The 15,688-nt window shown below is 32.5% G+C and overlaps 1 protein-coding gene across 16 annotated transcripts in view; it reads right to left on the minus strand.

The window, feature by feature from the left end:
- The window catches only part of RALYL (RALY RNA binding protein like), a 610,187-nt gene that overhangs the window by 163,429 nt on the left and 431,070 nt on the right, over window positions 1-15,688 (minus strand). Inside the window, exon 1 of one of the 16 annotated variants that reach the window (XM_054692167.1) lies at window positions 12,041-12,175. The exons of 14 other annotated variants lie outside the window; for them this stretch is intronic. In XM_054692167.1, coding sequence (XP_054548142.1) covers window positions 12,041-12,077 — 37 coding nt within the window. In that variant the 5' untranslated portion in view covers window positions 12,078-12,175. Of the gene's footprint in view, window positions 1-12,040; window positions 12,192-15,688 lie in introns of those variants that run through there. One more of the 16 variants, XM_037504662.2, reaches the window with a different exon arrangement.

Raw genomic sequence — 15,688 nt, forward strand, 5'->3', positions numbered from 1 at the left:
CATCCTGATTCTGATGCCTTTGAGTGAAAGACACTATACTTTATTAATTTAATGTTCTTAAAATTATCTAAATTTTTACTTATGCCTGCTATATTGAAAAGGCTGTAGTCAAAAATGTGAATTTGACTAACTTTACATCCATCTTTGAAGCAATTTTTTTGATATTGTAGATATCAAAACACAGTTATATAAAATTCCAATTGTGTGAACTTCAAAAACAATCAAAGAGAAAGTTAAGCTAGCAGACTTTTATGGTCTTCATGAATTAAAATAAAAGCAATTGTTTATCCAGATATACCTGTGTTCTCTTTTGTATATGAAGGTATCACACAATTTATATATTAGAATCTATATTAATATATATCTGTTAGGGATATATTCACTTTATGAGATGTTATAGTACCCTTGAACCTGTATTGGTCTTATACCAGTCTGTCTTCTTTCTTTTGTCCAGTGTAATCTTAGAACAAGGACCTTTTTTGAAGGATGGATATGCAGTGTCACCACAGTAATCCATTTTCAAGAAAGAGAGTAAATTATATATATCACAGAGAACTCAAGTCTGTGATGCTCCAGTTTTGTGCTCTAACCACTCAGATAAAAAGCTTGAAATATATTTATCAAGCACAAAATACTTTGAATTCATTTCTTTATTGAATTTTTTACTACGCCACTGACAATTTTAGAGTTATCAAAAAAGGTGACTTCTTAGTAAAAATTCCTGGAAAATCAATTATATTCAGTACAGAAAAATAACGTAGCAACAGGAGATTCTTTCAGAGTCTCTGCATTATCCTAGTAACTTCTTTTTAACTGTTACAATTAAGCTTTTATGTCAGAAATTTGCCAATACTGAGAAAAAAGTTTGTGCTCTAACCATTTTCGTCAATTTAAAGTGCAATGCTTATTTTTTGATACACATCGACACCCACATATATGAAACACTGAAAGCCCGTAAGAGAGTTTTCACCTGCAATAACTTTCAGTGCTTTAAAAATGAGGTCACTTTTAGTTACAATTCTAGAATTCCCAGTTCATATCACTACTGGGCAACGAAACTAATGGAGTGACAATGAAAGGAGAGTAAGAAAGTAGGCAGTTAAGTTACTTTATATGACCATTCTAATTATATCCCCAAATTTAAAGGTGGCCTAACAAATCAGTAACAAAAATTATAAATGACGTGAAGTCTTAACTTTCAGCCTTACTTGGTTCATCTTATTTCTTCTATTCTATGTCTTTGCGAGGTTGAGTTCTAAAAAATCAATCTCTGAGCTACTGCTGAGATTAATAGCTACAAATCTGTAGTGAAACAAACAATTTGTTCTTCTAACTGATGCAAAATTGATTAAAGGAATAATGAAACCTAGCAGCACAGTTAACTCTGGATAGTGGAAATAACTGAGAATGTAAAGAAGCAGGTTTTAGTTCTGAATTTATTATCAGCCACCAGTTCTGCAGTTCTTAAAACATAATGACACAAAACCTGGAAGATTTAAATTAACTAGAAACTAGCACAGTTGCTCAATAATTAATGCAACAGAAGTCACTGAGAGAAAGTCACTTCATGTCACTTGCAAAGCAGCCCTTAAATTTTTGGTAAACATTGTGAAATTACCCAAAACATGATATAAGTATTTTTAGGTTCCTTTCATACTGGTATTATGTAAGTAAACTAGAGTGGTTAGCAGATAAAATAATTCAAAGGGTTAGACCAAAAGGTCTTAGCAAATGAATATCATACATGGACATTTATTAATGTAATATAAAAGGGCAAAAAATGCCATCAACAGACTGTATTAAAGTGATTTTTGGGGGGAGTGTTTCTGCATATAATTTCTAGTTGCTGAAACAAGTACATTAGTAAAGCAATATACTCCTTTTAAACCTCAACAACTGTTGAAGCGAGGGCTTCTTAGTGCTTAACCATGCTGGGGATAGAGCAAATAATAAAGAGATCTGGTCCCTACCTTCATAACCAAATGACTGTATATATTATAATTGACCCATGTGGCACACACAGAGTACAAAGGGATACATTGAAAGATCAGCTACACTAGTCATGAGGAGCCCAACAAAATTAATCACTAGGAAGTGATGATCTAAGCTGGCACTTAAGGATGAAAAGGAATTAAATATAATAGGAGGGGAGGGTGTTCCAAATTGAAGAAGCAATGTAAGGAACTGATAATGGAAAAAAGAATTTTGCAGAGATTTGAAAGAAAATTCAGTATCATCCACTAAGGTGGAATATGCAAAGTGGGATGGCAAGAAGTGAATCTGTGAGGTAAGATAATACCCAATCAAGAAATGCCTTGTTAAAGTCATAAGACAACGCTTTCTTAACATATGATTTTATAGAATGATTAAAAATCTTTCACTATTATAACTATGCAATACATTTTCATTGGATAAATAATATTAAGACTTTTAGTTAATATTGATGTAGAAACTGAAAATAGCTGAAAGGAGCAATGAATAAAGTTTTAGTTGGTAAGACAAAGGGATGATACTTGTCAACTGAAATTAGCTCTAGACTTGATTTTTCAGGAAATTTGACAGTAAAGTTTATTTAAATCAGGACAGGTGATGTAGATATATATTGCCACCCAATAAGTACAATAAAATCTTAACAATTAGATATTGATTTGATCCAGACCTCTATTTTACTTTTCTATATGCATGATAATAACCAAGTCATTATAGCCAAAATAATTATATAAGTGTTAGTTATGATAAGTAAATACAAGGGGGAGGCTTATAATTTTTCTTAATACCATTTTTAACAGCCATAAAAACTCAATAATACCTGAAAACCATTAATCACTTTGTAAAGAAAATTAATTTCACTACCACATAAATACAGCGATGGTAAGCATTTGTTATGAAGTTATACTGTCAATAAGTTCAGAGTCTCTAAGGACAAAGAATAGTTTGGCCATCATATTTCACATATTATTTTAGACCAATGATTGTAATCTTGTTACAGAGACAAATGGGATATAGTAATCATTGCCATATATCTTATGCATTTCCAGATTTAATGAGCCAGGTCCCAAAACTAGGTTATGTTGTCATACTGATATGATTACACTGAATTGCAATATTTAGAATATGTTTTTGGAAAAAGTATTACAATAGATATGACTTATAACTTGAAACCTAGTACCAAGTAGAATTGGTAAAACTGATACTGTAGGCAATTTACTGAGAATTTCAGGTCCCATGTTCCTTTACTCTTTAACTTCTGAATAAGCAAGGCAAGACTTCCTTAATTGGGTTTGAAGTATATGGCAAATCACTACAACTGTTGATTTAATTACTGTCAGTAGTGATCTAGGAGAAACGGCATTATTAAGGATTAGCAGATTCCCCCAACTGAATATGTTAGATGGCTACTTCCATAGGACAAAAACAACTTGTAGTGCTTTAACTTGATGGGCAACTGTTTTTGGCATGGGAGAACTGTTAAATTACTTAGCAAAGTCTCAATTTTCAGAGACTTATTTTAATAGACCCAAAAGAGAATCTCAGCAACAATATATCCATTCTTCATGACATAATTTCTTGTATCTTGTTCCTATGCTTATTAACTTATTTCTTCAATTTCTGAGTAACAAAGAATATCCCAAAAGTAAAGTTTTACATTATTTTCTTCTTTCAATTTCAAATAAATTTTCATATCAACTCAAATAGAATCTTCTCAAAACTAGCTACGGTTCTGGAAAACTGTCAATGTGAATAATCTGAAAAATATTCTTTTTTTGTCTCAATAGTGAATAAACATATTCTGGAAATCTTCATGGGGTATTACTGCCTTAGCTGCTTTGGAGGACCCTGTGCCCATTAATCAAATTTGGGTGTATCATTTGTGTTATAAATGATGACTAGAAAATTATAATTAACCATAAATTTTTCATTAGAAAATTAGAATGAAATGGTCCAGACAGACTTATGCACTTATAGGTACTGCATATTTTTGCTATTTAATTATATGTTATATTTATTTATTTATCATAAGAAATAAAATATCTAAAATACAATCTGAAAGTACAAGGTAAGGATAAATTATGACCACAGGCTGTACATTTAAAAACAAATTGAAGGACACTGTTCAATTGTGGTAGGAAAAAAGATATAAAATAGTCAGACATCTATGTGAAGTAGTAGAGGTTACTTCAAAGTCAAGAAACCCATTGCTTCTGGAGATATTAAGAAGACAAATACTAGCAATTTGAAGAACAATGTGTGTTTATTTAAGGAAATCCATCCAACTGTTCCTCTAAGGCAGTTTCAAGTTCACAAAGGGTCAAAAGAATCATATAATATAAAATATACTTATAACATTTTCCAATGATAAGCAGCCTCAGGCATGGAACCTTACAAAATTACATGCCACAATTCTATAAAGAGTTTAAGGACAGAGATGTGGATTTTTATCTTTATTTTAAATGTAAATGAAGTTCTAGAAATAATATAATATCTATGATAAGGGACCATTATAACCTTGAGTCAGTATTAACACAATTATAATGTATTCATACATAACTATAGGTATCAGAATTCCACAGTCAGCATGAGAGTGGAATGCAGTAAATGATGTCAAGAAAAATCAAACACTACAAAGCAGAAAATGAGTCAAAAGGATAATCCATCAGCACAGGAATATTGGTAGAGAGTAAATGAAGCATGTATACAAGTGGAGGTGTGAAAATGTATCCCTGAAGTTATATAGATACGTAGAATACTGACAAATTAATAAAAAAATTAAAAAATTAAGTCAAACAATTTAGCTGTTTTAGACAAAGAATGCAAGGACTCAAAATGCATTATTAAATCACTTCTCTAATTTCTGGAAACCTTTAATTTGCAGAAAAGACAGCATACCATGCAAATGCATTCATATGTGAATATTTCAAATACATTTATGTGTATATATATATAATTTCCATATATTTTTTTCCTCAAGATATTTTTTGTCTTTATATAATTCAAAAAGTAGATATTTGTCACACAGTAGACTTTCCCAAAAGCATCAATAATAATAAGTGACTGAATTGAGGTCTACTCCAGAGACCTTTACCTATCAAGCCGAAGTAATTTTTTAGTGTAATCTTAAATAAAATTTTAAACCTAGAATGGTCCTTAAACATATCCTACAGTTGCAAATGATGTCAACAGTTGCAATATAAAATACTGGAAATAAGAATCGATAATTTTATTTTCTAATTACATATGGCTTTAATATCATTATTTGGTTTGATTGATCCATTTTTATCCTCGTTATCTAATTTGTTCAAAAGAATTTCAAAAGTTGCTTACAAAAATTTGCATAAGATAGAATGTAATAAAGATGAAATGATATTTAAAACAATTTTTGTTACATTAAGAACATAAAACCTATTAAATATCTTGACCACTAAAACAATTCTATATCACTTATGACTAACAGTTTTGCTTCTTCATGCTAAAGCCTTAAGAAGCATTAAAACAAATTGCATCAAACTATGATTTTGTTTTCATAACAAGATTTTTTAAAGAGAGTGTGGTATTTGAATGAAATTAATATATCAAAAATTCAAATATATATTTAAAGAAGATAAATCAGAAAATATTCTTATTCAAACAATATTTTTCTGACAACTGTATGGACACAGTTTGATTCTCTTCCAATTAATGTTGGGATGCTTTGCCTTATATAAAAGTGTAACTATTTTAAAACATCATTCTTACAATTGTCTTTTAAATATAAAAATATTGCATGAGTTACTGAGTAGTGCTTTTTAAAGGTTAATAGATACATATCATATTTGACTTGTTACAAATGTTTTATTAAAGCCCATATTTTACCCTACCCATCCAATACTCCTAATGCTTTTTTGATCTCATCTCTTTTTGTCATCTCTACGTACATATTTTCCTCTTTGTGATCCTCTAAAATCCCAAATACTCCAGGGACTTTGCACATGCTGTTTCCATTTGGAACTGTTCTCACCTTCAGCTGTCTAATCAACTGCCACCTTAAACACAGTAGGTTTTCCTGATCAACCTACAGAAAACACCCTTTCCCAATACCATGATTATTATGGCTTTGTAGTATAGTTTGAAGACTGGGAGTGTGATACCTTCATTACCTTCTCTTTTTTTTTTTTTAGGAGAGCTTTGGCTATTCAGGGTTTTTGGAGGCTCCATATGAATTTCATAAATATTTGTTCTATTTCTTTGAAAGATGTCATTGAAATTTTATTTGAATAGCATTGAATCTATAAATTGCTTTTGGTAGGATGGTAAGAACAGACACACAAACCAATGGAACCAAATAGAAAATCCACAAATAAACCCACAGATTTACAGTCAACTAATCTTTGACAAAGGAGCAAAGAATATGCAATAAAGCAAAGAAAGTTTGTTCAATAAATGGTGCCAGGAAAACTGGGTCGCTACATGCAAAAGAATGAAGCTTGACTACTACCTCATACCATGCACAAAAACCAACTCAAAATGGATTAAAGAACTAGACATAAGACCTGAAACTATAAAATATATAGAAGAAAATATAGGCAAAACACTACATGACATACACCTCAGCAACATCTTTAAAGACACATCACCCAAAGCAGTGATAGTGAAGGCAAAGATAAATAGCTGGTACTACATTAAATGAAAGAGCTCTGTACAGAAAAAGAGACAGTAACCAAAACAAAGAGACATCCCACTGATTGGGAGAAAATTTTTGCACGCAACATTAATGATAAAGGACTGATCACAAAAATCTACAAAGAGCTGACAAGATTCAACAAAAACAAAGTAAACAACCCAGTCAAAAAAATGGGCAGAAGAGCTAAAAAGAAACTTCTCCAAAGAGGAAATGCAAATGGCCAACAGGCATATGAAAAAACATCACTTGTAATCAGGGAAATGAAAATCAAAACTACCATGAGATACCATCTTACACCAATGAGAATGACACATATTAAAAAAAAACTAGCAACAACAAATGTTGGCGAGGATGTGGAGAAAAAGGAACACTCCTGCACTGCTGGTGGGAGTGCAAACTATTCCAGCCACTATGGAGTGCTGTGTGGAGATTCCTCAACTTGCTAAAGATGGAGCTTCCATATGATCCAGCAATTCCACCCCAAGGTATTTACCCAAAGGACACAGAAACATTAATTCAAGAGGGCACCTGCACCCCTATGTTTATAGCAGCACTATTTACAGTAGCTAAGCTATGGAAACAACCCAAATGCCCAAAAATAGATGACTGGATCAAGAAGATGTGGTACAATTACACAATGGATTATTACTCAGCAATCAAAAAAAGATAAACACATGCAGTTTGCAGCAACATGGATGGAACTGGAAGGGATCATGCTCAGCGAAATGAGCCACAAAGAAACAGAAAAGTACTGGATTGTTTCATTCATAGCAGGATTTAGAAAACCTAAATAAGAGACCAGGAAAAAAACCTAATTATAATAAAGTAAAAATCAAAATCAACAAACAACTATAAACTAGAGACACACTATGGGGCAGGGGGAGAGGGGAGAAGGGAGTAGGATAAAAACAAGGGTGGTGGGAATTGTATGGGGACTATAACCAAGATGAAAATGTATACATTGTGCAAAAATGAAAAATGATGTAAAAAATGTATAAAATAAAAAAAAATAAAAACACCCTTTCCCCCCTGCTTTATTTTTCCCCATGTTACTAAGCATCACAGAATATATTATATATTTATTTCTGTGTCATTTTCCCATCCCCAAAAGAACTTTGTTTTATTCATTGCTATAGCCACAACAGGAAAATAATATATAGAATATATAGTTATCAATAAATATTTCTTTGAATGAATACTTCATTTGACAGTTATGGATTGGATGGGAAAAAGCATTGTATTATGCTTCAAGAATACTTTATGCAAGAATAAAAGATACCTGACATGAGAAACAAAACTTAGAAGATTATTGAAATAAATTGATAATTTTCTATGTATAAGGCACATAGAAAGTATAAATAAAATGATAATATAGCTTCTGAAAAGAGAGAAGACAGATAATTTTCACTTGGAAACTAGAGAGACTTTAATGAAGAATGTGGTGTTTGTGTGAAACCTTGACCATAGACAATTTCTGTACATGAAGATGTAGGTGAAAGCCACCCATCAACAAGGTATAAGGGCAAAGGTATGGAGATAAGAGAGTATATGATGAATTTTGCAGAGTCCATTTTGACAAAGGGGAGAACAGAACTAGTGTCAGGAGGGAAGTATGAAGTGGGTGACAATGATATAAATATCTATGTGATAAGGACATGTTTGTATTCCTAATTCAGTGTCTCCCAATATCTGGTAACATAACATCTTTTTGAAGCATAAAGAATTCACTACATAGTACAGTTGACTTTACACAAAATAAAATATATAGCATTAAATACTATGGCAAATTTAGTACCGCCTTTTCAAAGACATTTGCTTTATTATACATATCATTTTAGAACTACAAAGTAGTATATGTATGTATGTGTATATAATATACATGAGCATATATACATACACACATATCTTTTCATCATTATACAGACAATGATTAATATTCATTTGGATCCTAGGATCCCTTGTAGTACATCCGTGGTCACAATCTTCTGAAGCACGGGAGGCCAGAGTCATAGTCTAGAACAATGAGAACCCATCAAATGTCTTTGAGTAGAAGAATGGCATGATGAGACCTAAGTTCTTGAAGCACTGAGGGTTAGAGATTAAAGACACCTTAGAAAACATCTTTTCTGCACAATCTGCTAAAGTCATAGGAGAAGAAATTGCAACCCACAGAGATAATAGACACTGGACAAGATTACAAGTTACTATGGCTAGTATTCTGGTCCTGAAGTGATCTCATCAAGTATTTCCATAAAATGGAAAATACCATCCCATCATATCATCAGCAATCAAAAGTGAATATGTGTTTCCATTCAGTAAAATAACGTGAAATGCTATACACTTAACATTAAGTGTACACTGTTTTCTTTGATTTGGTACAGTATTGTGGTAATTTCAAAATTCTATATCTAATATCATGTGGAATCTACTCTAGTTTTGCTCTAAGTCTTTAATTAAAAAATACTCATATTTAAAAATGTATCTCTTTGTCTTTTTAAAAAACAAAAAATATTTTCTCAAGGTCATCTGGAATTTTAGCAAGGGAGATTATAGTTATATTTTGTTTTTACATAATATGAATTTTGAAAATTTAAACAAATTGTATAGTTGAATAGATTGATATAAAAATGCATAAGAAAATTCAATTTTTTTTGCAGAGCTTTCAATTAGCTTTTATTTTTATTTTTTATCGAGGCAACATTGGTTTACAACACTGCATGATTCAGAGATATAGGTACACACTTCATTAGATGTATGCCACCACATCACAAAAAAATTCAATATTTAAATTTGAAAGAAAAAAGTTATTTATATTAATGATGATTCCTGCTTGAACCTAATTTGTAAAAGCAGGTTCACATACATTACAGTTACTTAAAGTGGTTTCTACCTGTTTTGCTCTGTCAAAATCCATGTCTGACATAAGCAAACATTTTCAAAACCCCTCAAAAAATTCTGTATCTAATTGAAAGTCATCATGCAATTATGCACAGGTAATATCTGCTATCTGAATGAAAACTGAAGCGGTTTCATTTTCCATAGAATTTACTCCATCAGAAGCAAGGAAAAGGGGACTGATCCTAGTACTTTTCCTCCTCTTGTACAGGGAATTAGATATAAGCAATCCAGACATGAGTGAAGAATGGATTTCAAAGTCCCACATAAATTTTCAACAGCTTAGTGAAATTTATACTTTAAAATGCCATTTACAAGTAGTTTTGCTCCCCTCTCTTCAAACTCTTGGCATAGCCATCTACACTCTTCCTATTTTTCTTATTGAGTTCTCTAAAATAAAGTTGTGTTAGTTTTACTAAATGATATTACATTAAATATTTAGGAAATGAGGAAATTGGAAAGTTTATTTGTGTACTATTTCAATTTTAACGAAACTCATAAGAGCCCTTTCCTTCTTTCCCACATTGAGAATTTGTTAAGTGTGCAATTATTGCCTTAATTGGATTACAATTGCCTCTAGGTTAGTTTATGCTTTTTGCATGACCAAAAACACATACACACAAAATATGATTGGAAATGGAAATGCACAGGATTTTGGCGATGAGAGAATTCAGGTATTTTTATCTACCCATTATGTAGCAAACAAATGTATTGCATTTCACTTTTGCAAATATTATTAGTGTAAGATAGAAATTCATTTAAGGATTCTATTTGCTTTTATTGCTAAGCTTTCTATATACTTTAATTTTATTGTATTACTGCTCTCCAATATTTTATATGATTACAATACAGAAACAGTTACTGCACTATAATATGGCTAACTGATACAATTAAACGTAAGTAACACATTAGATTTTTTTTAAACAAACCATTCAGAACACCCTACTGTGTTCAAGCCTGTGTAATTATACATCTTCTGACTTGTCTCATGTAATTCACAATTTCTTCCTGCTGCTTAATTGCAGACTTCAGCAAGCACATTTTAGGGAGAGAGACTCAGTACAATTTTTCTGTGAATCTTTTATTTGCCATGTGCATTAAGGTGATGATTACCCACATAGAAAAAAATGAGGGGGTGTATAAAAGATACAGGAGTAAAGGTGCAAGATGGTTTTCAAGTACATGCATCATTTAGATTCATTCTTGTAGGAGGAAATCACAAGGAAATTAATCAGCAATATATTTGCAGACTTTGCACCATTTTTATAACAAAAAAAGTAGCAGTTATATATTGTTTCTCAATTACAAGAAAGAAACAACCTTAACAGGCAATCAGGCATATAAATCTGAACTGGCCATCATAGCCCTCAGAGCTTTTTGTGGTACATAAAACTTTGCACAAGAAAAACACTAGTGTTCAGGTCTTAGGTGAAAATGGACTAAAGAAAAACTATCACAATCAAAAACATTACATTTCTGTCATAGTTTGGCCTTTGATAGATTAATTATGGCTGATAACCTATATATGGTTTAAAATATTTGATAACATTAAAGACATCATAAGGAATAATGAAAGAATGTAGACTTTGAGTAAAAAACAAGTTGTAGTTACATGTCCAACATGGAAAATAGAGTTAGTGACAGGACATGTTTAGATAAATACAGGAATAATTACTTAGACAATAGAAAAGATAAGTGATAAAGAGTTGGACTTACTAGACAGATGTGATTGGAAAGCTTTTCATGAGAGGCATATAGCTTTACCATAAAACACAGTTTTATTTTAAGACTCTTTGATTTTGAGCAAAATCCTAATGGCTTTCAGTTCCATAATCATCTTTGTTCTGGACTTTAGGCCAGGGTAATTGTGCTGCTCTTTTTCAGTCAGGATCAGTTCCTTTAGGATAGATTACAGATGAATCCTTTTAACCCTTTGAAATGGAAGCCTGTTGTAAATTATGTTCCAGATATGCTTTGGACCAAGAAGTTTGGCAATGAATACCTTATTAAAATTCAGCTTGTCATTCACAATTAACTCTCTCCCCTCCAATATGAACTGTTTTATTTCCCCTGAGAGTTATACGTGAAATTGAATAAATAGAAGTTTTAGACTAGCTTCCCAACATTTCAATAGACTTCTAGGAAAGAAAACCTATCACTCCGGGAAAAGAAAAAAAAAAACAAAAACTATCCAATGATCATGCCTGAATGAAGGATGCTGAGCTACACTGAAATTGCATTTGATCTGTTTCTCTGTTGATTTTGTAAACCTTTCCAAGGGTTTCCATAGTAACAAGTGAATTATCCCCTCTCTCCCCAATATCTTTCAGGCATGTAATAGGGATAAAGATAAAGGTTAGGGTGAAACTACAGTATCTTTTCTATTGCCAGGATATATCTGAAGAAGTCATGATTAGTCTTTTTAAGAAATCAAGTATGTTTCTCTTAGTACAGTCGCATGAAAAAGTTGGGTCAGAATTTACTTACATCTCTGGTGTCTGCGTTTGCTCCTGTACATGGTCATCCTGAAAAAATCCGACTTTCTAAGAAGTAATTGCTTTGACCACGGAGACAAAGAGACGGGTTGTGCTCCTGCTTTGCAGTAAGACTGTTGCTCACTGACAGAAGGTAACCAGCAATCACATAGTGAAAGCCAGGGTAATACCATTCTCATAAAATTACAGGGGAGATGCTACAGCCTGTAACTACTCTATCTAATGCAAATATTATAGGGAAAATTGTATTTCCTTTACCTCCCCCCAGCAGATATCTGTTTAGTTCTTTAATAAAATCTGCACTATTAAAGTACTGTGCTTGAAGCAATATTGAATTAAGAATGGATTCATATATTTAGCAAGAATAGTAAACCTGAAAATCTAAATATGAAATACAAAAATCCTTTTTGATACTCACAGAAATTTAAAATTACCCTTTGACTTCATAGTTCTTTTAGCCACTCCAAAATATTTATGTTATTATTTTGAAACTCTGCTAAATTCTTTCCTCTGAGCTCCCAATACACTTTGTATGTTCAATTATTAAAGCAATTATCACTCTCAGTTTTGCCTATTTCCCCAAACAGACTGCTTCTCAGGCAAAGCAGGAATTGTATGTTTTCACATTTATATGCCAAGGCCACATTCAGAAGGGGCACCCAGGAGGGTCTCAGACTTCATAGGTGTCTACTACGTGCTAGGCACGGTGCTTCCTCCTGAAGGAAGCCTTTCATGAAGCTTTCTTCCACTCTCACCCCCTGCCACCTCATTTTAGCCCCCTATTCTCTATCTTTACAGTATTTCCTTATTTAAACATATTTCACAGTGCAACTTGGACTGGACAGAGCAGAAGCTTTATTTTCACATGTCTTGTCCTCAGCTCTGAGCACAATGCCTGGCATGCAGCAGAAACTCGGGAACGCTTCTTCCAAACACTCTACAAAGTTGTGATTTCAAATCCTCTTTATGTGCTAATTAAGGTGTCTGAAATGCAGTTTTTATTTAAATTACAGAAGGATTTATACACCAGTGAACAATTTCTATGTAATAAGATTTCCTGATTATGTATTAGGTCTCATCTTCCAGCCAAGAAGCAGAAGCAGACATTTTTAACTGCCAAGAATCTTTTTTTAGTGTTAAACTCAGACTCATTGATAGCAGGAGATACCATCTCCAGGACTGTTCTTAAAACAAGGATTGTTTCATTGTTAAGAATATTTTTATGCTTAAAATGGGCAGAAGAGCTAAAAAGAAACTTCTCTGAAGAGGAAATGCGAATGGCCAACAGGCATATGAAAAAATGTTCAACATCACTTGTCATCAGGGAAATGCAAATCAAAACTACCATGAGATACCATCTTACACCAGTGAGAATGGCACATATTAAAAAAACTAGCAACAACAAATGTTGGCGAGGGTGTGGAGAAAAAGGAACTCTCCTGCACTGTTGGTGGGAGTGCAAACTGGTCCAACCACTATGGAGAGCTGTGTGGAGATTTCTGGGCCTACTAAACATAGAGCTTCCATATGATCCAGCAATTCCACTCCTAGGTATTTACCCAAAGGACACAGAAACATCAATTCCAAAGAACACCTGCACCCCTATGTTTATAGCAGCACTGTTTACAATAGCTAAGCTTTGGAAACAACCCAAATGCCCAAAAATAGATGACTGGATCAAGAAGATGTGGTACATATATACCATGGAATATTACTCAGCATTCAAAAAAGATAAACACATGCAATTTGCAGCAACATGGATGGCGCTGGAAGGGATCATGCTCAGCGAAATAAGCCAAAAAGAAAAAGAAAAATACCGGATGGTCTCACTCATAGCAGGAATCTAGAAAACTTAAATAAGGGACCAGGAAAATGAATAACTATAAGAAAGTAAAAATCAAAATCAACAAAAAACTATGAACCAGAGACACTTTTTGGGGGGCGGGGGCGGGAGGGGAGGGATTGGGGTCAGAATGGGGGGGCTGCAATTGTATGGGGAATATAAAAATAAAATTTATTATTAAAAAAAAGAATATTTTTATGCTTAAATAATTACTATACTTCATAATCACAGATAACAAAAATAGCATTTTCAGCAAGTTGTCAGCAATGTTCCTATCTAATTTCCTTGACTTTTGACTAACAAACCACAGTTTAGAAAGACTCTTTCAAAGACTGTTATGGCTATATTTTATGTTAAGGCATCATAATATGAAATACTAGAAGAATTTTCCTTGTGTTTTCTCTAATAGTGAGATTAAACATCCCAATAAATAAAATAAGTAGGACTTTTCTAACCAAAATATAATATGCCTGACATTCTACAATCTTTGCCTGCTTTAATTTTCTTCATAACACTTTATAATCACCCAAAATAAACTATTTACTTACTTATTTACTTTTCTTTTGTCTCTGTCTATGAGATCATAAGCTTCCCGAGGACAGGGTTTTGTTATTCAGAGATGTATATCGGAGGTTAGATATGGCACAATGTAGGCACTCATTAAATACTTGTTGAATAAATGACTTTTTGTGAATAAAATTAAATTAAAAAGTAATGCAACCACAGATTATTTTTAATGAATTCAAACAATAGCCAAATTCATGCTTATTGACAAAATTTGCTTTTAATTAATGCAAATACTTGTCATTTTGGCTCCAAGGTTAATTTGAATGAGTTCACTGATTTGGGTAAACTTTTCATAGATGTAAAGATACATTTTAAATTTCTTGAAAGAAAGTCACAAATAATAAGCTAGCTCTCCTTTATAAAAGTTCCCATGCCATAAGACCTAACCAAAAACCTGTTGAACTCAAATAAAATTAAGAGTTCACCTAGTATATATATTTGTGATATGGATAAAAATAACTATTATTGATGGTTATTAGGCAGAAATAACCTAGTGACAAACAATATTAACATTGTTACCTGGTACAGATCTTTAGTTTATCTATTTGTACATTATCTAAAATTAATACCAATCTCAACAATTGTTGTAAAGTCTATGTAGTATTTTTATTAACTTCATACTCATATCCACACAAGCCCACTCATCGTTAAACATATTAAGACATGCCGCACATGTTAAAACAGTTATTCTGACTTGTATTCAATGTTTGGTACAGCTTTGCCTTCCCAACAGTACTAGAGTTGACTTTCTTAAATTCTGTATAGAGATTTCCATCTTATCAACCCCTTCTTACATTACTTTCATCACCTTGAGGTATATAGAGAATCCACATTAGAACCTTCTATCTGGACCATGTGCCTGGCATGCAGCAAAATAGAAGTTGGGAAAGCTCCAGTTAAAAGAATGTTGAGGAAGCATGTAGACATAAGGGACAGAAATGACATTTAAAGAGAGAAGATCGGTCCAGGCATCCCATTCTACTTTCCTCCTACTTTCTCCAAGAATCCAGAATGAATAGAATTGCTACATCTTCAAAATCAACTTTCTGCCTATGTCAGTGGCTGGAGGAAACACTACTTGCTATATAAAACATCTCTGTATCTATTCCCTGCCATCTGTTTCCTTTAATGACGTCTATCTTTATATTCCATGCTTAAAATACAAATTCAATGAGTGTGATAAGTTAGGAAGGATAAGTTCCATTTAAAATCAAATGATTATGTTAATAT

Source organism: Talpa occidentalis, unplaced genomic scaffold, assembly GCF_014898055.3.
Source record: "Talpa occidentalis isolate TD23 unplaced genomic scaffold, MPIMG_talOcc4v2.1, whole genome shotgun sequence".
Lineage (NCBI taxonomy): Eukaryota > Metazoa > Chordata > Mammalia > Eulipotyphla > Talpidae > Talpa > Talpa occidentalis.